Source organism: Aotus nancymaae, unplaced genomic scaffold (assembly GCF_030222135.1).
Source record: "Aotus nancymaae isolate 86718 unplaced genomic scaffold, 86718_ANA_hifiasm-v0.15.2.pri h1tg000684l, whole genome shotgun sequence".
In the NCBI taxonomy this organism is placed as follows: Eukaryota; Metazoa; Chordata; class Mammalia; order Primates; family Aotidae; genus Aotus; species Aotus nancymaae.
Window position 1 is genome coordinate 183 of NW_026989100.1, and position 23,805 is coordinate 23,987.

Below are 23,805 nucleotides of genomic sequence, written 5' to 3' on the forward strand. Positions count from 1 at the left end.
CCCAAGTAGCTGGGACTACAGGCGTGCACCACGACACCCAGCTAATTTTTGTAGTTTTAGTAGAGACGGGGTTATACCACATTGACCAGGCTGGTCTCGAACTTGTGTATGCTGTATGCGTGTCACCGTGTGGCATTGCCTGAGAGGCTAATTACAAAATTCTATAAAAAAAACCAAAACTACAAAAACTAGCGCTGTATCAATGATTACGGTCAGCCGAGAAATACCCTTTACGTGACAAAACCACCTTTACAAAATACCCTTTACAAAACAGAAAACACTTCTGAGTCAATGTTAAACTTACCAGTAAAAGAGCCTAATTATAATTACTAAGCTATGGGACATGCACGCAAAAAGCTAAACATTAATCTGTGGCTCAAATGAGCCAATCAGATACCTTCCTTAACCTCAACACAAAAACATGTTGAGTTCCGTTACCTCAAAAATGTCGTCTGTTGTTGATACGACATCGGGCTCGACTATCGCGTCTTGACTCGTTCTTCCCGACTTTCTGATCTGTAGAGAGATCCTCCTCCTCTTCCAGGAGAGGAAAGGGGACTTGTTTCCTTTGCCGGTTTTGGTTTAGCAACTGAAAGAGATGGCCGTCACTGCTGGCCTCCCTCAGGGCAGGAAACGTGGGGCTCTCTTCTTCACCTCCCCCTGGAGGGGCTGGCAGGATTCTCTGCTACCTCTGCCTTGGGTTTTGATCTCTCCACGGACTGAGATCCAGTGCCCGTGGAAAAGGTGTCCCTAGAGGCGCGAAGCTCGGCCTCCCCTCTGGAATGACCCAGAGACTTCGCAAAGGGGCTTCCGTCCACTCCAGGCACAGGACCACCTTCCCAGGGTGCAGTTGCAGCTTCCAGGGCCTCCTCAGTGCTGTCTTCTCCACTGGCCGCTCTGAGCTGTGGCCGATGGCCATTTGGGGAGATGGTACCATCAGCCCACTGCGCGGTGGGTCCCCCGGGGAGGCCCGTGGCCTCAGCCTCGCTTGACTCCTGGGCAGCCAGCCGCCTAGCCGCACGAGTCCGTCGTCTACGCCTCCTCCTCGTCTTGACACGGCCCTGCAATGGCAAAAAAACAACACGCTGATCTGGTGATACAGTGTTCAAACCTACCATGGCAAAGCATCAGTGACTCAAAATCCTGTAGGTTATCCGGCCTACTTCAGTCAAGATACTATCTAAGAATACACAAGAGGTTATTTCTTAATGATTCCCAAGGAATGAGTTTAACAGCTCCTAGCACTCTGTAAGACTAAGTCATTCTTAATCTTTAGCGTCCGCCTCCCAGATTCAAGCGATTGCCCTGCCTTAGCCTCCCCAAGTAGCTGGGACTACAGGCGTTGCACCACGACACCCAGCTAATTTTTGTATTTTTAGTAGAGACGGGGTTATACCACATTGACCAGGCTGGGTCTCGAACTTGTGTATGCTGTATGCGTGTCACCGTGTGGCATGCCTGAGAGGCTAATTACAAAATTCTATAAAAAAAACCAAAACTACAAAAACTAGCGCTGTATCAATGATTACGGTCCAGCCGAGAAATACCCTTTACGTGACAAAACCACCTTTACAAAATACCCTTTACAAAACAGAAAAACACTTCTGAGTCAATGTTAAACTTACCAGTAAAAGAGCCTAATTATAATTACTAAGCTATGGGACATGCACGCAAAAAGCTAAACATAATCTGTGGCTCAAATGAGCCAATCAGATACCTTCCTTAACCTCAACACAAAAACATGTTGAGTCCCCGTTACCTCAAAAATGTCGTCTGTTGTTGATACGACATCGGGCCGACTATCGCGTCTTGACTCGTTCTTCCCGACTTTCTGATCTGTAGAGAGATCCTCCTCCTCTTCCAGGAGAGGAAAGGGACTTGTTTCCTTTGCCGGTTTTGGTTTAGCAGACTGAAAGAGATGGCCGTCACTGCTGGCCTCCCTCAGGGCAGGAAACGTGGGCTCTCTTCTTCACCTCCCCCTGGAGGGCTGGCAGGATTCTCTGCTACCTCTGCCTTGGGTTTTGATCTCTCCACGGACTGAGATCCAGTGCCCGTGGAAAAGGTGTCCTAGAGGCGCGAAGCTCGGCCTCCCCTCTGGAATGACCCAGAGACTTCGCAAAGGGGCTTCCGTCCACTCCAGGCACAGGACCACCTTCCCAGGGTGCAGTTGCAGCTTCCAGGGCCTCCTCAGTGCTGTCTTCTCCACTGGCCGCTCTGAGCTGTGGCCGATGGCCATTTGGGGAGATGGGTACCATCAGCCCACTGCGCGGTGGGTCCCCCGGGGAGGGCCCCGTGGCCTCAGCCTCGCTTGACTCCTGGGGCAGCCAGCCGCCTAGCCGCACGAGTCCGTCGTCTACGCCTCCTCCTCGTCTTGACACGGCCCTGCAATGGCAAAAAAACAACACGCTGATCTGGTGATACAGTGTTTCAAACCTACCATGGCAAAGCAATCAGTGACTCAAAATCCTGTAAGGTTATCCGGCCTACTTCAGTCAAGATACTATCTAAGAATACACAAGAGGTTATTCTTAATGATTCCCAAGGAATGAGTTTAACAGCTCCTAGCACTCTGTAAGACTAAGTCATCTTAATCCTTTAGCGTCCGCCTCCCAGATTCAAGCGATTGCCCTGCCTTAGCCTCCCCAAGTAGCTGGGACTACAGGCGTGCACCACGACACCCAGCTAATTTTTGTATTTTTAGTAGAGACGGGGTTATACCACATTGACCAGGCTGGTCTCGAACTTGTGTATGCTGTATGCGTGTCACCGTGTGGCATGCCTGAGAGGCAATTACAAAATTCTATAAAAAAAACCAAAACTACAAAACTAGCGCTGTATCAATGATTACGGTCAGCCGAGAAATACCCTTTACGTGACAAACCACCTTTACAAAATACCCTTTACAAAACAGAAAAACACTTCTGAGTCAATGTTAAACTTACCAGTAAAAGAGCCTAATTATAAATTACTAAGCTATGGGACATGCACGCAAAAAGCTAAACATAATCTGTGGCTCAAATGAGCCAATCAGATACCTTCCTTAACCTCAACACAAAAACATGTTGGAGTCCCGTTACCTCAAAAATGTCGTCTGTTGTTGATACGACATCGGGCCGACTATCGAGTTCTTGACTCGTTCTTCCCGACTTCTGATCTGTAGAGAGATCCTCCTCCTCTTCCAGGAGAGGAAAGGGACTTGTTTCCTTTGCCGGTTTTGGTTTAGCAGACTGAAAGAGATGGCCGTCACTGCTGGCCTCCCTCAGGGCAGGAAACGTGGGGCTCTCTTCTTCACCTCCCCCTGGAGGGCTGCAGGATTCTCTGCTACCTCTGCCTTGGGTTTTGATCTCTCCACGGACTGAGATCCAGTGCCCGTGGAAAAGGTGTCCCTAGAGGCGCGAAGCTCGGCCTCCCCTCTGGAATGACCCAGAGACTTCGCAAAGGGGCTTCCGTCCACTCCAGGCACAGGACCACCTCCCAGGGTGCAGTTGCAGCTTCCAGGGCCTCCTCAGTGCTGTCTTCTCCACTGGCCGCTCTGAGCTGTGGCCGATGGCCATTTGGGGAGATGGTACCATCAGCCCACTGCGCGGTGGGTCCCCCGGGGAGGCCCGTGGCCTCAGCCTCGCTTGACTCCTGGGCAGCCAGCCGCCTAGCCGCACGAGTCCGTCGTCTACGCCTCCTCCTCGTCTTGACACGGCCCTGCAATGGCAAAAAAACAACACGCTGATCTGGTGATACAGTGTTCAAACCTACCATGGCAAAGCGATCAGTGACTCAAAATCCTGTAAGGTTATCCGGCCTACTTCAGTCAAGATACTATCTAAGAATACACAAGAGGTTATTTCTTAATGATTCCCAAGGAATGAGTTTAACAGCTCCTAGCACTCTGTAAGACTAAGTCATTCTTAATCCTTTAGCGTCCGCCTCCCAGATTCAAGCGATTTGCCCTGCCTTAGCCTCCCCAAGTAGCTGGGACTACAGGCGTGCACCACGACACCCAGCTAATTTTTGTAGTTTTAGTAGAGACGGGGTTATACCACATTGACCAGGCTGGTCTCGAACTTGTGTATGCTGTATGCGTGTCACCGTGTGGCATGCCTGAGAGGCTAATTACAAAATTCTATAAAAAAAACCAAACTACAAAAACTAGCGCTGTATCAATGATTACGGTCAGCCGAGAAATACCCTTTACGTGACACCCCATAAAAACACAAACCACTTTACAAAATACCCTTTACAAAACAGAAAAACACTTCTGAGTCAATGTTAAACTTACCAGTAAAAGAGCCTAATTATAATTACTAAGCTATTGGGACATGCACGCAAAAAGCTAAACATAATCAGTGGCTCAAATGAGCCAATCAGATACCTTCCTTAACCTCAACACAAAAACATGTTGAGTCCCGTACCTCAAAAATGTCGTCTGTTGTTGATACGACATCGGGCCGACTATCGCGTCTTGACTCGTTCTTCCGACTTTCTGATCTGTAGAGAGATCCTCCTCCTCTTCCAGGAGAGGAAAGGGACTTGTTTCCTTTGCCGGTTTTGGTTTAGCAGACTGAAAGAGATGGCCGTCACTGCTGGCCTCCCTCAGGGCAGGAAACGTGGGGCTCTCTTCTTCACCTCCCCCTGGAGGGCTGGCAGGATTCTCTGCTACCTCTGCCTTGGGTTTTTGATCTCTCCACGGACTGAGATCCAGTGCCCGTGGAAAAGGTGTCCCTAGAGGCGGCGAAGCTCGGCCTCCCCTCTGGAATGACCCAGAGACTTCGCAAAGGGGCTTCCGTCCACTCCAGGCACAGGACCACCTTCCCTGGGTGCAGTTGCAGCTTCCAGGGCCTCCTCAGTGCTGTCTTCTCCACTGGCCGCTCTGAGCTGTGGCCGATGGCCATTGGGGAGATGGTACCATCAGCCCACTGCGCGGTGGGTCCCCCGGGGAGGCCCGTGGCCTCAGCCTCGCTTGACTCCTGGGCCAGCCACCGCCTAGCCGCACGAGTCCTCGTCTACGCCTCCTCCTCGTCTTGACACGGGCCCCTGCATGGCAAAAAAACAACACGCTGATCTGGTGATACAGTGGTTCAAACCTACCATGGCAAAGCATCAGTGACTCAAAATCCTGTAAGGTTATCCGGCCTACTTCAGTCAAGATACTATCTAAGAATACACAAGAGGTTATTTCTTAATGATTCCCAAGGAATGAGTTTAATAGCTCCTAGCACTCTGTAAGACTAAGTCATTCTTAATCCTTTAGCGTCCGCCTCCCAGATTCAAGCGATTGCCCTGCCTTAGCCTCCCCAAGTAGCTGGGACTACAGGCGTGCACCACGACACCCAGATAATTTTTGTATTTTTAGTAGAGACGGGGTTATACCACATTGACCAGGCTGGTCTCGAACTTGTGTATGCTGTATGCGTGTCACCGTGTGGCATGCCTGAGAGGCTAATTACAAAATTCTATAAAAAAAACCAAAACTACAAAAACTAGCGCTGTATCAATGATTACGGTCAGCCGAGAAATACCCTTTACGTGACAAAACCACCTTTACAAAATACCCTTTACAAACAGAAAAACCACTTCTGAGTCAATGTTAAACTTACCAGTAAAAGAGCCTAATTATAATTACTAAGCTATGGGACATGCACGCAAAAGCTAAACATAATCTGTGGCTCAATGAGCCAATCAGATACCTTCCTTAACCTCAACACAAAAAACATGTTGAGTCCCGTTACCTCAAAAAATGTCTATCTGTTGTTGATACGACATCGGGCCGACTATCGCGTCTTGACTCGTTCTTCCCGACTTTCTGATCTGTAGAGAGATCCTCCTCCTCTTCCAGGAGAGGAAAGGGACTTGTTTCCTTTGCCGGTTTTGGTTTAGCAGACTGAAAGAGATGGCCCGTCACTGCTGGCCTCCCTCAGGGCAGGAAACGTGGGGCTCTCTTCTTCACCTCCCCCTGGAGGGCTGGCAGGATTCTCTGCTACCTCTGCCTTGGGTTTTGATCTCTCCACGGACTGAGATCCAGTGCCCGTGGAAAAGGTGTCCCTAGAGGCGCGAAGCTCGGCCTCCCCTCTGGAATGACCCAGAGACTTCGCAAAGGGGCTTCCGTCCACTCAGGCACAGGACCACCTTCCCAGGGTGCAGTTGCAGCTTCCAGGGCCTCCTCAGTGCTGTCTTCTCCACTGGCCGCTCTGAGCTGTGGCCGATGGCCATTTGGGGAGATGGTACCATCAGCCCACTGCGCGGTGGGTCCCCCGGGGAGGCCCGTGGCCTCAGCCTCGCTTGACTCCTGGGCAGCCAGCCGCCTAGCCGCACGAGTCCGTCGTCTACGCCTCCTCCTCGTCTTGACACGGCCCTGCAATGGCAAAAAAAACAACACGCTGATCTGGTGATACAGTGTTCAAACCTACCATGGCAAAGCATCAGTGACTCAAAATCCTGTAAGGTTATCCGGCCTACTTCAGTCAAGATACTATCTAAGAATACACAAGAGGTTATTTCTTAATGATTCCCAAGGAATGAGTTTAATAGCTCCTAGCACTCTGTAAGGACTAAGTCATTCTTAATCCTTTAGCGTCCGCTCCCAGATTCAAGCGATTGCCCTGCCTTAGCCTCCCCAAGTAGCTGGGACTACAGGCGGTGCACCACGACACCCAGCTAATTTTTGTATTTTTAGTAGAGACGGGGTTATACCACATTGACCAGGCTGGTCTCGAACTTGTGTATGCTGTATGCGTGTCACCGTGTGGCATGCCTGAGAGGCTAATTACAAAATTCTATAAAAAAAACCAAAACTACAAAAACTAGCGCTGTATCAATGATTACGGTCAGCCGAGAAATACCCTTTACGTGACAAAACCACCTTTACAAAATACCCTTTACAAAACAGAAAAACACTTCTGAGTCAATGTTAAACTTACCAGTAAAAGAGCCTAATTATAATTACTAAGCTATGGGACATGCACGCAAAAAGCTAAACATAATCTGTGGCTCAAATGAGCCAATCAGATACCTTCCTTAACCTCAACACAAAAACATGTTGAGTCCCGTTACCTCAAAAATGTCGTCTGTTGTTGATACGACATCGGGCCGACTATCGCGTCTTGACTCGTTCTTCCCGACTTTCTGATCTGTAGAGAGATCCTCCTCCTCTTCCAGGAGAGGAAAGGGACTTGTTTCCTTTGCCGGTTTTGGTTTAGCAGACTGAAAGAGATGGCCGTCACTGCTGGCCTCCCTCAGGGCAGGAAACGTGGGGCTCTCTTCTTCACCTCCCCCTGGAGGGCTGGCAGGATTCTCTGCTACCTCTGCCTTGGGTTTTGATCTCTCCACGGACTGAGATCCAGTGCCCGTGGAAAAGGTGTCCCTAGAGGCGCGAAGCTCGGCCTCCCCTCTGGAATGACCCAGAGACTTCGCAAAGGGGCGTCCGTCCACTCCAGGCACAGGACCACCTTCCCAGGGTGCAGTTGCAGCTTCCAGGGCCTCCTCAGTGCTGTCTTCTCCACTGGCCGCTCTGAGCTGTGGCCGATGGCCATTTGGGGAGATGGTACCATCAGCCCACTGCGCGGTGGGTCCCCCGGGGAGGCCCGTGGCCTCAGCCTCGCTTGACTCCTGGGCAGCCAGCCGCCTAGCCGCACGAGTCCGTCGTCTACGCCTCCTCCTCGTCTTGACACGGCCCTGCAATGGCAAAAAAACAACACGCTGATCTGGTGATACAGTGTTCAAACCTACCATGGCAAAGCATCAGTGACTCAAAATCCTGTAAGGTTATCCGGCCTACTTCAGTCAAGATACTATCTAAGAATACACAAGAGGTTATTTCTTAATGATTCCCAAGGAATGAGTTTAACAGCTCCTAGCACTCTGTAAGACTAAGTCATTCTTAATCCTTTAGCGTCCGCCTCCCAGATTCAAGCGATTGCCCTGCCTTAGCCTCCCCAAGTAGCTGGGACTACAGGCGTGCACCACGACACCCAGCTAATTTTTGTATTTTTAGTAGAGACGGGGTTATACCACATTGACCAGGCTGGTCTCGAACTTGTGTATGCTGTATGCGTGTCACCGTGTGGCATGCCTGAGAGGCTAATTACAAAATTCTATAAAAAAAACCAAAACTACAAAAACTAGCGCTGTATCAATGATTACGGTCAGCCGAGAAATACCCTTTACGTGACAAAACCACCTTTACAAAATACCCTTTACAAAACAGAAAAACACTTCTGAGTCAATGTTAAACTTACCAGTAAAAGAGCCTAATTATAATTACTAAGCTATGGGACATGCACGCAAAAAGCTAAACATAATCTGTGGCTCAAATGAGCCAATCAGATACCTTCCTTAACCTCAACACAAAAACATGTTGAGTCCCGTTACCTCAAAAATGTCGTCTGTTGTTGATACGACATCGGGCCGACTATCGCGTCTTGACTCGTTCTTCCCGACTTTCTGATCTGTAGAGAGATCCTCCTCCTCTTCCAGGAGAGGAAAGGGACTTGTTTCCTTTGCCGGTTTTGGTTTAGCAGACTGAAAGAGATGGCCGTCACTGCTGGCCTCCCTCAGGGCAGGAAACGTGGGGCTCTCTTCTTCACCTCCCCCTGGAGGGCTGGCAGGATTCTCTGCTACCTCTGCCTTGGGTTTTGATCTCTCCACGGACTGAGATCCAGTGCCCGTGGAAAAGGTGTCCCTAGAGGCGCGAAGCTCGGCCTCCCCTCTGGAATGACCCAGAGACTTCGCAAAGGGGCTTCCGTCCACTCCAGGCACAGGACCACCTTCCCAGGGTGCAGTTGCAGCTTCCAGGGCCTCCTCAGTGCTGTCTTCTCCACTGGCCGCTCTGAGCTGTGGCCGATGGCCATTTGGGGAGATGGTACCATCAGCCCACTGCGCGGTGGGTCCCCCGGGGAGGCCCGTGGCCTCAGCCTCGCTTGACTCCTGGGCAGCCAGCCGCCTAGCCGCACGAGTCCGTCGTCTACGCCTCCTCCTCGTCTTGACACGGCCCTGCAATGGCAAAAAAACAACACGCTGATCTGGTGATACAGTGTTCAAACCTACCATGGCAAAGCATCAGTGACTCAAAATCCTGTAAGGTTATCCGGCCTACTTCAGTCAAGATACTATCTAAGAATACACAAGAGGTTATTTCTTAATGATTCCCAAGGAATGAGTTTAACAGCTCCTAGCACTCTGTAAGACTAAGTCATTCTTAATCCTTTAGCGTCCGCCTCCCAGATTCAAGCGATTGCCCTGCCTTAGCCTCCCCAAGTAGCTGGGACTACAGGCGTGCACCACGACACCCAGCTAATTTTTGTAGTTTTAGTAGAGACGGGGTTATACCACATTGACCAGGCTGGTCTCGAACTTGTGTATGCTGTATGCGTGTCACCGTGTGGCATGCCTGAGAGGCTAATTACAAAATTCTATAAAAAAAACCAAAACTACAAAAACTAGCGCTGTATCAATGATTACGGTCAGCCGAGAAATACCCTTTACGTGACAAAACCACCTTTACAAAATACCCTTTACAAAACAGAAAAACACTTCTGAGTCAATGTTAAACTTACCAGTAAAAGAGCCTAATTATAATTACTAAGCTATGGGACATGCACGCAAAAAGCTAAACATAATCTGTGGCTCAAATGAGCCAATCAGATACCTTCCTTAACCTCAACACAAAAACATGTTGAGTCCCGTTACCTCAAAAATGTCGTCTGTTGTTGATACGACATCGGGCCGACTATCGCGTCTTGACTCGTTCTTCCCGACTTTCTGATCTGTAGAGAGATCCTCCTCCTCTTCCAGGAGAGGAAAGGGACTTGTTTCCTTTGCCGGTTTTGGTTTAGCAGACTGAAAGAGATGGCCGTCACTGCTGGCCTCCCTCAGGGCAGGAAACGTGGGGCTCTCTTCTTCACCTCCCCCTGGAGGGCTGGCAGGATTCTCTGCTACCTCTGCCTTGGGTTTTGATCTCTCCACGGACTGAGATCCAGTGCCCGTGGAAAAGGTGTCCCTAGAGGCGCGAAGCTCGGCCTCCCCTCTGGAATGACCCAGAGACTTCGCAAAGGGGCGTCCGTCCACTCCAGGCACAGGACCACCTTCCCAGGGTGCAGTTGCAGCTTCCAGGGCCTCCTCAGTGCTGTCTTCTCCACTGGCCGCTCTGAGCTGTGGCCGATGGCCATTTGGGGAGATGGTACCATCAGCCCACTGCGCGGTGGGTCCCCCGGGGAGGCCCGTGGCCTCAGCCTCGCTTGACTCCTGGGCAGCCAGCCGCCTAGCCGCACGAGTCCGTCGTCTACGCCTCCTCCTCGTCTTGACACGGCCCTGCAATGGCAAAAAAACAACACGCTGATCTGGTGATACAGTGTTCAAACCTACCATGGCAAAGCATCAGTGACTCAAAATCCTGTAAGGTTATCCGGCCTACTTCAGTCAAGATACTATCTAAGAATACACAAGAGGTTATTTCTTAATGATTCCCAAGGAATGAGTTTAACAGCTCCTAGCACTCTGTAAGACTAAGTCATTCTTAATCCTTTAGCGTCCGCCTCCCAGATTCAAGCGATTGCCCTGCCTTAGCCTCCCCAAGTAGCTGGGACTACAGGCGTGCACCACGACACCCAGCTAATTTTTGTAGTTTTAGTAGAGACGGGGTTATACCACATTGACCAGGCTGGTCTCGAACTTGTGTATGCTGTATGCGTGTCACCGTGTGGCATGCCTGAGAGGCTAATTACAAAATTCTATAAAAAAAACCAAAACTACAAAAACTAGCGCTGTATCAATGATTACGGTCAGCCGAGAAATACCCTTTACGTGACAAAACCACCTTTACAAAATACCCTTTACAAAACAGAAAAACACTTCTGAGTCAATGTTAAACTTACCAGTAAAAGAGCCTAATTATAATTACTAAGCTATGGGACATGCACGCAAAAAGCTAAACATAATCTGTGGCTCAAATGAGCCAATCAGATACCTTCCTTAACCTCAACACAAAAACATGTTGAGTCCCGTTACCTCAAAAATGTCGTCTGTTGTTGATACGACATCGGGCCGACTATCGCGTCTTGACTCGTTCTTCCCGACTTTCTGATCTGTAGAGAGATCCTCCTCCTCTTCCAGGAGAGGAAAGGGACTTGTTTCCTTTGCCGGTTTTGGTTTAGCAGACTGAAAGAGATGGCCGTCACTGCTGGCCTCCCTCAGGGCAGGAAACGTGGGGCTCTCTTCTTCACCTCCCCCTGGAGGGCTGGCAGGATTCTCTGCTACCTCTGCCTTGGGTTTTGATCTCTCCACGGACTGAGATCCAGTGCCCGTGGAAAAGGTGTCCCTAGAGGCGCGAAGCTCGGCCTCCCCTCTGGAATGACCCAGAGACTTCGCAAAGGGGCTTCCGTCCACTCCAGGCACAGGACCACCTTCCCAGGGTGCAGTTGCAGCTTCCAGGGCCTCCTCAGTGCTGTCTTCTCCACTGGCCGCTCTGAGCTGTGGCCGATGGCCATTTGGGGAGATGGTACCATCAGCCCACTGCGCGGTGGGTCCCCCGGGGAGGCCCGTGGCCTCAGCCTCGCTTGACTCCTGGGCAGCCAGCCGCCTAGCCGCACGAGTCCGTCGTCTACGCCTCCTCCTCGTCTTGACACGGCCCTGCAATGGCAAAAAAACAACACGCTGATCTGGTGATACAGTGTTCAAACCTACCATGGCAAAGCATCAGTGACTCAAAATCCTGTAAGGTTATCCGGCCTACTTCAGTCAAGATACTATCTAAGAATACACAAGAGGTTATTTCTTAATGATTCCCAAGGAATGAGTTTAACAGCTCCTAGCACTCTGTAAGACTAAGTCATTCTTAATCCTTTAGCGTCCGCCTCCCAGATTCAAGCGATTGCCCTGCCTTAGCCTCCCCAAGTAGCTGGGACTACAGGCGTGCACCACGACACCCAGCTAATTTTTGTAGTTTTAGTAGAGACGGGGTTATACCACATTGACCAGGCTGGTCTCGAACTTGTGTATGCTGTATGCGTGTCACCGTGTGGCATGCCTGAGAGGCTAATTACAAAATTCTATAAAAAAAACCAAAACTACAAAAACTAGCGCTGTATCAATGATTACGGTCAGCCGAGAAATACCCTTTACGTGACAAAACCACCTTTACAAAATACCCTTTACAAAACAGAAAAACACTTCTGAGTCAATGTTAAACTTACCAGTAAAAGAGCCTAATTATAATTACTAAGCTATGGGACATGCACGCAAAAAGCTAAACATAATCTGTGGCTCAAATGAGCCAATCAGATACCTTCCTTAACCTCAACACAAAAACATGTTGAGTCCCGTTACCTCAAAAATGTCGTCTGTTGTTGATACGACATCGGGCCGACTATCGCGTCTTGACTCGTTCTTCCCGACTTTCTGATCTGTAGAGAGATCCTCCTCCTCTTCCAGGAGAGGAAAGGGACTTGTTTCCTTTGCCGGTTTTGGTTTAGCAGACTGAAAGAGATGGCCGTCACTGCTGGCCTCCCTCAGGGCAGGAAACGTGGGGCTCTCTTCTTCACCTCCCCCTGGAGGGCTGGCAGGATTCTCTGCTACCTCTGCCTTGGGTTTTGATCTCTCCACGGACTGAGATCCAGTGCCCGTGGAAAAGGTGTCCCTAGAGGCGCGAAGCTCGGCCTCCCCTCTGGAATGACCCAGAGACTTCGCAAAGGGGCTTCCGTCCACTCCAGGCACAGGACCACCTTCCCAGGGTGCAGTTGCAGCTTCCAGGGCCTCCTCAGTGCTGTCTTCTCCACTGGCCGCTCTGAGCTGTGGCCGATGGCCATTTGGGGAGATGGTACCATCAGCCCACTGCGCGGTGGGTCCCCCGGGGAGGCCCGTGGCCTCAGCCTCGCTTGACTCCTGGGCAGCCAGCCGCCTAGCCGCACGAGTCCGTCGTCTACGCCTCCTCCTCGTCTTGACACGGCCCTGCAATGGCAAAAAAACAACACGCTGATCTGGTGATACAGTGTTCAAACCTACCATGGCAAAGCATCAGTGACTCAAAATCCTGTAAGGTTATCCGGCCTACTTCAGTCAAGATACTATCTAAGAATACACAAGAGGTTATTTCTTAATGATTCCCAAGGAATGAGTTTAATAGCTCCTAGCACTCTGTAAGACTAAGTCATTCTTAATCCTTTAGCGTCCGCCTCCCAGATTCAAGCGATTGCCCTGCCTTAGCCTCCCCAAGTAGCTGGGACTACAGGCGTGCACCACGACACCCAGCTAATTTTTGTATTTTTAGTAGAGACGGGGTTATACCACATTGACCAGGCTGGTCTCGAACTTGTGTATGCTGTATGCGTGTCACCGTGTGGCATGCCTGAGAGGCTAATTACAAAATTCTATAAAAAAAACCAAAACTACAAAAACTAGCGCTGTATCAATGATTACGGTCAGCCGAGAAATACCCTTTACGTGACAAAACCACCTTTACAAAATACCCTTTACAAAACAGAAAAACACTTCTGAGTCAATGTTAAACTTACCAGTAAAAGAGCCTAATTATAATTACTAAGCTATGGGACATGCACGCAAAAAGCTAAACATAATCTGTGGCTCAAATGAGCCAATCAGATACCTTCCTTAACCTCAACACAAAAACATGTTGAGTCCCGTTACCTCAAAAATGTCGTCTGTTGTTGATACGACATCGGGCCGACTATCGCGTCTTGACTCGTTCTTCCCGACTTTCTGATCTGTAGAGAGATCCTCCTCCTCTTCCAGGAGAGGAAAGGGACTTGTTTCCTTTGCCGGTTTTGGTTTAGCAGACTGAAAGAGATGGCCGTCACTGCTGGCCTCCCTCAGGGCAGGAAACGTGGGGCTCTCTTCTTCACCTCCCCCTGGAGGGCTGGCAGGATTCTCTGCTACCTCTGCCTTGGGTTTTGATCTCTCCACGGACTGAGATCCAGTGCCCGTGGAAAAGGTGTCCCTAGAGGCGCGAAGCTCGGCCTCCCCTCTGGAATGACCCAGAGACTTCGCAAAGGGGCTTCCGTCCACTCCAGGCACAGGACCACCTTCCCAGGGTGCAGTTGCAGCTTCCAGGGCCTCCTCAGTGCTGTCTTCTCCACTGGCCGCTCTGAGCTGTGGCCGATGGCCATTTGGGGAGATGGTACCATCAGCCCACTGCGCGGTGGGTCCCCCGGGGAGGCCCGTGGCCTCAGCCTCGCTTGACTCCTGGGCAGCCAGCCGCCTAGCCGCACGAGTCCGTCGTCTACGCCTCCTCCTCGTCTTGACACGGCCCTGCAATGGCAAAAAAACAACACGCTGATCTGGTGATACAGTGTTCAAACCTACCATGGCAAAGCATCAGTGACTCAAAATCCTGTAAGGTTATCCGGCCTACTTCAGTCAAGATACTATCTAAGAATACACAAGAGGTTATTTCTTAATGATTCCCAAGGAATGAGTTTAACAGCTCCTAGCACTCTGTAAGACTAAGTCATTCTTAATCCTTTAGCGTCCGCCTCCCAGATTCAAGCGATTGCCCTGCCTTAGCCTCCCCAAGTAGCTGGGACTACAGGCGTGCACCACGACACCCAGCTAATTTTTGTAGTTTTAGTAGAGACGGGGTTATACCACATTGACCAGGCTGGTCTCGAACTTGTGTATGCTGTATGCGTGTCACCGTGTGGCATGCCTGAGAGGCTAATTACAAAATTCTATAAAAAAAACCAAAACTACAAAAACTAGCGCTGTATCAATGATTACGGTCAGCCGAGAAATACCCTTTACGTGACAAAACCACCTTTACAAAATACCCTTTACAAAACAGAAAAACACTTCTGAGTCAATGTTAAACTTACCAGTAAAAGAGCCTAATTATAATTACTAAGCTATGGGACATGCACGCAAAAAGCTAAACATAATCTGTGGCTCAAATGAGCCAATCAGATACCTTCCTTAACCTCAACACAAAAACATGTTGAGTCCCGTTACCTCAAAAATGTCGTCTGTTGTTGATACGACATCGGGCCGACTATCGCGTCTTGACTCGTTCTTCCCGACTTTCTGATCTGTAGAGAGATCCTCCTCCTCTTCCAGGAGAGGAAAGGGACTTGTTTCCTTTGCCGGTTTTGGTTTAGCAGACTGAAAGAGATGGCCGTCACTGCTGGCCTCCCTCAGGGCAGGAAACGTGGGGCTCTCTTCTTCACCTCCCCCTGGAGGGCTGGCAGGATTCTCTGCTACCTCTGCCTTGGGTTTTGATCTCTCCACGGACTGAGATCCAGTGCCCGTGGAAAAGGTGTCCCTAGAGGCGCGAAGCTCGGCCTCCCCTCTGGAATGACCCAGAGACTTCGCAAAGGGGCTTCCGTCCACTCCAGGCACAGGACCACCTTCCCAGGGTGCAGTTGCAGCTTCCAGGGCCTCCTCAGTGCTGTCTTCTCCACTGGCCGCTCTGAGCTGTGGCCGATGGCCATTTGGGGAGATGGTACCATCAGCCCACTGCGCGGTGGGTCCCCCGGGGAGGCCCGTGGCCTCAGCCTCGCTTGACTCCTGGGCAGCCAGCCGCCTAGCCGCACGAGTCCGTCGTCTACGCCTCCTCCTCGTCTTGACACGGCCCTGCAATGGCAAAAAAACAACACGCTGATCTGGTGATACAGTGTTCAAACCTACCATGGCAAAGCATCAGTGACTCAAAATCCTGTAAGGTTATCCGGCCTACTTCAGTCAAGATACTATCTAAGAATACACAAGAGGTTATTTCTTAATGATTCCCAAGGAATGAGTTTAATAGCTCCTAGCACTCTGTAAGACTAAGTCATTCTTAATCCTTTAGCGTCCGCCTCCCAGATTCAAGCGATTGCCCTGCCTTAGCCTCCCCAAGTAGCTGGGACTACAGGCGTGCACCACGACACCCAGATAATTTTTGTATTTTTAGTAGAGACGGGGTTATACCACATTGACCAGGCTGGTCTCGAACTTGTGTATGCTGTATGCGTGTCACCGTGTGGCATGCCTGAGAGGCTAATTACAAAATTCTATAAAAAAACCAAAACTACAAAAACTAGCGCTGTATCAATGATTACGGTCAGCCGAGAAATACCCTTTACGTGACAAAACCACCTTTACAAAATACCCTTTACAAAACAGAAAAACACTTCTGAGTCAATGTTAAACTTACCAGTAAAAGAGCCTAATTATAATTACTAAGCTATGGGACATGCACGCAAAAAGCTAAACATAATCTGTGGCTCAAATGAGCCAATCAGATACCTTCCTTAACCTCAACACAAAAACATGTTGAGTCCCGTTACCTCAAAAATGTCATCTGTTGTTGATACGACATCGGGCCGACTATCGCGTCTTGACTCGTTCTTCCCGACTTTCTGATCTGTAGAGAGATCCTCCTCCTCTTCCAGGAGAGGAAAGGGACTTGTTTCCTTTGCCGGTTTTGGTTTAGCAGACTGAAAGAGATGGCCGTCACTGCTGGCCTCCCTCAGGGCAGGAAACGTGGGGCTCTCTTCTTCACCTCCCCCTGGAGGGCTGGCAGGATTCTCTGCTACCTCTGCCTTGGGTTTTGATCTCTCCACGGACTGAGATCCAGTGCCCGTGGAAAAGGTGTCCCTAGAGGCGCGAAGCTCGGCCTCCCCTCTGGAATGACCCAGAGACTTCGCAAAGGGGCTTCCGTCCACTCCAGGCACAGGACCACCTTCCCAGGGTGCAGTTGCAGCTTCCAGGGCCTCCTCAGTGCTGTCTTCTCCACTGGCCGCTCTGAGCTGTGGCCGATGGCCATTTGGGGAGATGGTACCATCAGCCCACTGCGCGGTGGGTCCCCCGGGGAGGCCCGTGGCCTCAGCCTCGCTTGACTCCTGGGCAGCCAGCCGCCTAGCCGCACGAGTCCGTCGTCTACGCCTCCTCCTCGTCTTGACACGGCCCTGCAATGGCAAAAAAACAACACGCTGATCTGGTGATACAGTGTTCAAACCTACCATGGCAAAGCATCAGTGACTCAAAATCCTGTAAGGTTATCCGGCCTACTTCAGTCAAGATACTATCTAAGAATACACAAGAGGTTATTTCTTAATGATTCCCAAGGAATGAGTTTAATAGCTCCTAGCACTCTGTAAGACTAAGTCATTCTTAATCCTTTAGCGTCCGCCTCCCAGATTCAAGCGATTGCCCTGCCTTAGCCTCCCCAAGTAGCTGGGACTACAGGCGTGCACCACGACACCCAGATAATTTTTGTATTTTTAGTAGAGACGGGGTTATACCACATTGACCAGGCTGGTCTCGAACTTGTGTATGCTGTATGCGTGTCACCGTGTGGCATGCCTGAGAGGCTAATTACAAAATTCTATAAAAAAACCAAAACTACAAAAACTAGCGCTGTATCAATGATTACGGTCAGCCGAGAAATACCCTTTACGTGACAAAACCACCTTTACAAAATACCCTTTACAAAACAGAAAAACACTTCTGAGTCAATGTTAAACTTACCAGTAAAAGAGCCTAATTATAATTACTAAGCTATGGGACATGCACGCAAAAAGCTAAACATAATCTGTGGCTCAAATGAGCCAATCAGATACCTTCCTTAACCTCAACACAAAAACATGTTGAGTCCCGTTACCTCAAAAATGTCGTCTGTTGTTGATACGACATCGGGCCGACTATCGCGTCTTGACTCGTTCTTCCCGACTTTCTGATCTGTAGAGAGATCCTCCTCCTCTTCCAGGAGAGGAAAGGGACTTGTTTCCTTTGCCGGTTTTGGTTTAGCAGACTGAAAGAGATGGCCGTCACTGCTGGCCTCCCTCAGGGCAGGAAACGTGGGGCTCTCTTCTTCACCTCCCCCTGGAGGGCTGGCAGGATTCTCTGCTACCTCTGCCTTGGGTTTTGATCTCTCCACGGACTGAGATCCAGTGCCCGTGGAAAAGGTGTCCCTAGAGGCGCGAAGCTCGGCCTCCCCTCTGGAATGACCCAGAGACTTCGCAAAGGGGCTTCCGTCCACTCCAGGCACAGGACCACCTTCCCAGGGTGCAGTTGCAGCTTCCAGGGCCTCCTCAGTGCTGTCTTCTCCACTGGCCGCTCTGAGCTGTGGCCGATGGCCATTTGGGGAGATGGTACCATCAGCCCACTGCGCGGTGGGTCCCCCGGGGAGGCCCGTGGCCTCAGCCTCGCTTGACTCCTGGGCAGCCAGCCGCCTAGCCGCACGAGTCCGTCGTCTACGCCTCCTCCTCGTCTTGACACGGCCCTGCAATGGCAAAAAAACAACACGCTGATCTGGTGATACAGTGTTCAAACCTACCATGGCAAAGCATCAGTGACTCAAAATCCTGTAAGGTTATCCGGCCTACTTCAGTCAAGATACTATCTAAGAATACACAAGAGGTTATTTCTTAATGATTCCCAAGGAATGAGTTTAACAGCTCCTAGCACTCTGTAAGACTAAGTCATTCTTAATCCTTTAGCGTCCGCCTCCCAGATTCAAGCGATTGCCCTGCCTTAGCCTCCCCAAGTAGCTGGGACTACAGGCGTGCACCACGACACCCAGCTAATTTTTGTATTTTTAGTAGAGACGGGGTTATACCACATTGACCAGGCTGGTCTCGAACTTGTGTATGCTGTATGCGTGTCACCGTGTGGCATGCCTGAGAGGCTAATTACAAAATTCTATAAAAAAAACCAAAACTACAAAAACTAGCGCTGTATCAATGATTACGGTCAGCCGAGAAATACCCTTTACGTGACAAAACCACCTTTACAAAATACCCTTTACAAAACAGAAAAACACTTCTGAGTCAATGTTAAACTTACCAGTAAAAGAGCCTAATTATAATTACTAAGCTATGGGACATGCACGCAAAAAGCTAAACATAATCTGTGGCTCAAATGAGCCAATCAGATACCTTCCTTAACCTCAACACAAAAACATGTTGAGTCCCGTTACCTCAAAAATGTCGTCTGTTGTTGATACGACATCGGGCCGACTATCGCGTCTTGACTCGTTCTTCCCGACTTTCTGATCTGTAGAGAGATCCTCCTCCTCTTCCAGGAGAGGAAAGGGACTTGTTTCCTTTGCCGGTTTTGGTTTAGCAGACTGAAAGAGATGGCCGTCACTGCTGGCCTCCCTCAGGGCAGGAAACGTGGGGCTCTCTTCTTCACCTCCCCCTGGAGGGCTGGCAGGATTCTCTGCTACCTCTGCCTTGGGTTTTGATCTCTCCACGGACTGAGATCCAGTGCCCGTGGAAAAGGTGTCCCTAGAGGCGCGAAGCTCGGCCTCCCCTCTGGAATGACCCAGAGACTTCGCAAAGGGGCTTCCGTCCACTCCAGGCACAGGACCACCTTCCCAGGGTGCAGTTGCAGCTTCCAGGGCCTCCTCAGTGCTGTCTTCTCCACTGGCCGCTCTGAGCTGTGGCCGATGGCCATTTGGGGAGATGGTACCATCAGCCCACTGCGCGGTGGGTCCCCCGGGGAGGCCCGTGGCCTCAGCCTCGCTTGACTCCTGGGCAGCCAGCCGCCTAGCCGCACGAGTCCGTCGTCTACGCCTCCTCCTCGTCTTGACACGGCCCTGCAATGGCAAAAAAACAACACGCTGATCTGGTGATACAGTGTTCAAACCTACCATGGCAAAGCATCAGTGACTCAAAATCCTGTAAGGTTATCCGGCCTACTTCAGTCAAGATACTATCTAAGAATACACAAGAGGTTATTTCTTAATGATTCCCAAGGAATGAGTTTAACAGCTCCTAGCACTCTGTAAGACTAAGTCATTCTTAATCCTTTAGCGTCCGCCTCCCAGATTCAAGCGATTGCCCTGCCTTAGCCTCCCCAAGTAGCTGGGACTACAGGCGTGCACCACGACACCCAGCTAATTTTTGTAGTTTTAGTAGAGACGGGGTTATACCACATTGACCAGGCTGGTCTCGAACTTGTGTATGCTGTATGCGTGTCACCGTGTGGCATGCCTGAGAGGCTAATTACAAAATTCTATAAAAAAAACCAAAACTACAAAAACTAGCGCTGTATCAATGATTACGGTCAGCCGAGAAATACCCTTTACGTGACAAAACCACCTTTACAAAATACCCTTTACAAAACAGAAAAACACTTCTGAGTCAATGTTAAACTTACCAGTAAAAGAGCCTAATTATAATTACTAAGCTATGGGACATGCACGCAAAAAGCTAAACATAATCTGTGGCTCAAATGAGCCAATCAGATACCTTCCTTAACCTCAACACAAAAACATGTTGAGTCCCGTTACCTCAAAAATGTCGTCTGTTGTTGATACGACATCGGGCCGACTATCGCGTCTTGACTCGTTCTTCCCGACTTTCTGATCTGTAGAGAGATCCTCCTCCTCTTCCAGGAGAGGAAAGGGACTTGTTTCCTTTGCCGGTTTTGGTTTAGCAGACTGAAAGAGATGGCCGTCACTGCTGGCCTCCCTCAGGGCAGGAAACGTGGGGCTCTCTTCTTCACCTCCCCCTGGAGGGCTGGCAGGATTCTCTGCTACCTCTGCCTTGGGTTTTGATCTCTCCACGGACTGAGATCCAGTGCCCGTGGAAAAGGTGTCCCTAGAGGCGCGAAGCTCGGCCTCCCCTCTGGAATGACCCAGAGACTTCGCAAAGGGGCGTCCGTCCACTCCAGGCACAGGACCACCTTCCCAGGGTGCAGTTGCAGCTTCCAGGGCCTCCTCAGTGCTGTCTTCTCCACTGGCCGCTCTGAGCTGTGGCCGATGGCCATTTGGGGAGATGGTACCATCAGCCCACTGCGCGGTGGGTCCCCCGGGGAGGCCCGTGGCCTCAGCCTCGCTTGACTCCTGGGCAGCCAGCCGCCTAGCCGCACGAGTCCGTCGTCTACGCCTCCTCCTCGTCTTGACACGGCCCTGCAATGGCAAAAAAACAACACGCTGATCTGGTGATACAGTGTTCAAACCTACCATGGCAAAGCATCAGTGACTCAAAATCCTGTAAGGTTATCCGGCCTACTTCAGTCAAGATACTATCTAAGAATACACAAGAGGTTATTTCTTAATGATTCCCAAGGAATGAGTTTAATAGCTCCTAGCACTCTGTAAGACTAAGTCATTCTTAATCCTTTAGCGTCCGCCTCCCAGATTCAAGCGATTGCCCTGCCTTAGCCTCCCCAAGTAGCTGGGACTACAGGCGTGCACCACGACACCCAGATAATTTTTGTATTTTTAGTAGAGACGGGGTTATACCACATTGACCAGGCTGGTCTCGAACTTGTGTATGCTGTATGCGTGTCACCGTGTGGCATGCCTGAGAGGCTAATTACAAAATTCTATAAAAAAACCAAAACTACAAAAACTAGCGCTGTATCAATGATTACGGTCAGCCGAGAAATACCCTTTACGTGACAAAACCACCTTTACAAAATACCCTTTACAAAACAGAAAAACACTTCTGAGTCAATGTTAAACTTACCAGTAAAAGAGCCTAATTATAATTACTAAGCTATGGGACATGCACGCAAAAAGCTAAACATAATCTGTGGCTCAAATGAGCCAATCAGATACCTTCCTTAACCTCAACACAAAAACATGTTGAGTCCCGTTACCTCAAAAATGTCATCTGTTGTTGATACGACATCGGGCCGACTATCGCGTCTTGACTCGTTCTTCCCGACTTTCTGATCTGTAGAGAGATCCTCCTCCTCTTCCAGGAGAGGAAAGGGACTTGTTTCCTTTGCCGGTTTTGGTTTAGCAGACTGAAAGAGATGGCCGTCACTGCTGGCCTCCCTCAGGGCAGGAAACGTGGGGCTCTCTTCTTCACCTCCCCCTGGAGGGCTGACAGGATTCTCTGCTACCTCTGCCTTGGGTTTTGATCTCTCCACGGACTGAGATCCAGTGCCCGTGGAAAAGGTGTCCCTAGAGGCGCGAAGCTCGGCCTCCCCTCTGGAATGACCCAGAGACTTCGCAAAGGGGCTTCCGTCCACTCCAGGCACAGGACCACCTTCCCAGGGTGCAGTTGCAGCTTCCAGGGCCTCCTCAGTGCTGTCTTCTCCACTGGCCGCTCTGAGCTGTGGCCGATGGCCATTTGGGGAGATGGTACCATCAGCCCACTGCGCGGTGGGTCCCCCGGGGAGGCCCGTGGCCTCAGCCTCGCTTGACTCCTGGGCAGCCAGCCGCCTAGCCGCACGAGTCCGTCGTCTACGCCTCCTCCTCGTCTTGACACGGCCCTGCAATGGCAAAAAAACAACACGCTGATCTGGTGATACAGTGTTCAAACCTACCATGGCAAAGCATCAGTGACTCAAAATCCTGTAAGGTTATCCGGCCTACTTCAGTCAAGATACTATCTAAGAATACACAAGAGGTTATTTCTTAATGATTCCCAAGGAATGAGTTTAATAGCTCCTAGCACTCTGTAAGACTAAGTCATTCTTAATCCTTTAGCGTCCGCCTCCCAGATTCAAGCGATTGCCCTGCCTTAGCCTCCCCAAGTAGCTGGGACTACAGGCGTGCACCACGACACCCAGCTAATTTTTGTAGTTTTAGTAGAGACGGGGTTATACCACATTGACCAGGCTGGTCTCGAACTTGTGTATGCTGTATGCGTGTCACCGTGTGGCATGCCTGAGAGGCTAATTACAAAATTCTATAAAAAAAACCAAAACTACAAAAACTAGCGCTGTATCAATGATTACGGTCAGCCGAGAAATACCCTTTACGTGACAAAACCACCTTTACAAAATACCCTTTACAAAACAGAAAAACACTTCTGAGTCAATGTTAAACTTACCAGTAAAAGAGCCTAATTATAATTACTAAGCTATGGGACATGCACGCAAAAAGCTAAACATAATCTGTGGCTCAAATGAGCCAATCAGATACCTTCCTTAACCTCAACACAAAAACATGTTGAGTCCCGTTACCTCAAAAATGTCGTCTGTTGTTGATACGACATCGGGCCGACTATCGCGTCTTGACTCGTTCTTCCCGACTTTCTGATCTGTAGAGAGATCCTCCTCCTCTTCCAGGAGAGGAAAGGGACTTGTTTCCTTTGCCGGTTTTGGTTTAGCAGACTGAAAGAGATGGCCGTCACTGCTGGCCTCCCTCAGGGCAGGAAACGTGGGGCTCTCTTCTTCACCTCCCCCTGGAGGGCTGGCAGGATTCTCTGCTACCTCTGCCTTGGGTTTTGATCTCTCCACGGACTGAGATCCAGTGCCCGTGGAAAAGGTGTCCCTAGAGGCGCGAAGCTCGGCCTCCCCTCTGGAATGACCCAGAGACTTCGCAAAGGGGCTTCCGTCCACTCCAGGCACAGGACCACCTTCCCAGGGTGCAGTTGCAGCTTCCAGGGCCTCCTCAGTGCTGTCTTCTCCACTGGCCGCTCTGAGCTGTGGCCGATGGCCATTTGGGGAGATGGTACCATCAGCCCACTGCGCGGTGGGTCCCCCGGGGAGGCCCGTGGCCTCAGCCTCGCTTGACTCCTGGGCAGCCAGCCGCCTAGCCGCACGAGTCCGTCGTCTACGCCTCCTCCTCGTCTTGACACGGCCCTGCAATGGCAAAAAAACAACACGCTGATCTGGTGATACAGTGTTCAAACCTACCATGGCAAAGCATCAGTGACTCAAAATCCTGTAAGGTTATCCGGCCTACTTCAGTCAAGATACTATCTAAGAATACACAAGAGGTTATTTCTTAATGATTCCCAAGGAATGAGTTTAACAGCTCCTAGCACTCTGTAAGACTAAGTCATTCTTAATCCTTTAGCGTCCGCCTCCCAGATTCAAGCGATTGCCCTGCCTTAGCCTCCCCAAGTAGCTGGGACTACAGGCGTGCACCACGACACCCAGCTAATTTTTGTAGTTTTAGTAGAGACGGGGTTATACCAC

The 23,805-nt window shown here is 50.3% G+C and overlaps 1 protein-coding gene across 1 annotated transcript; it reads right to left on the minus strand.

The window, feature by feature from the left end:
• Nucleotides 1–20,167: 20,167 nt before the first annotated feature.
• Nucleotides 20,168–22,561, minus strand: LOC135273261 (WASH complex subunit 2-like). The gene is made up of 2 exons (XM_064372134.1): nt 21,529–22,561; nt 20,168–20,833 (listed from the first exon to the last, which is right to left on the minus strand). The coding sequence occupies exons 1-2, from the start codon at nt 22,204–22,206 to the stop codon at nt 20,183–20,185; spliced, it is 1,329 nt and encodes a 442-aa protein (XP_064228204.1). The 5' UTR covers nt 22,207–22,561; the 3' UTR covers nt 20,168–20,182.
• Nucleotides 22,562–23,805: the final 1,244 nt, after the last annotated feature.

Excerpts from the sequence above, each read along its gene's own strand:
- LOC135273261 (XM_064372134.1), bottom strand. The coding sequence starts at position 22,206 with ATGGTAGGTTTGAACACTGTATCACCAGATCAGCGTGTTGTTTTTTTG. Across the intron at positions 20,834-21,528 it reads CAACAGATGACATTTTTGAG|GGCCGTGTCAAGACGAGGAG; the intron begins GTAACGGGACTC and ends TTGCCATTGCAG.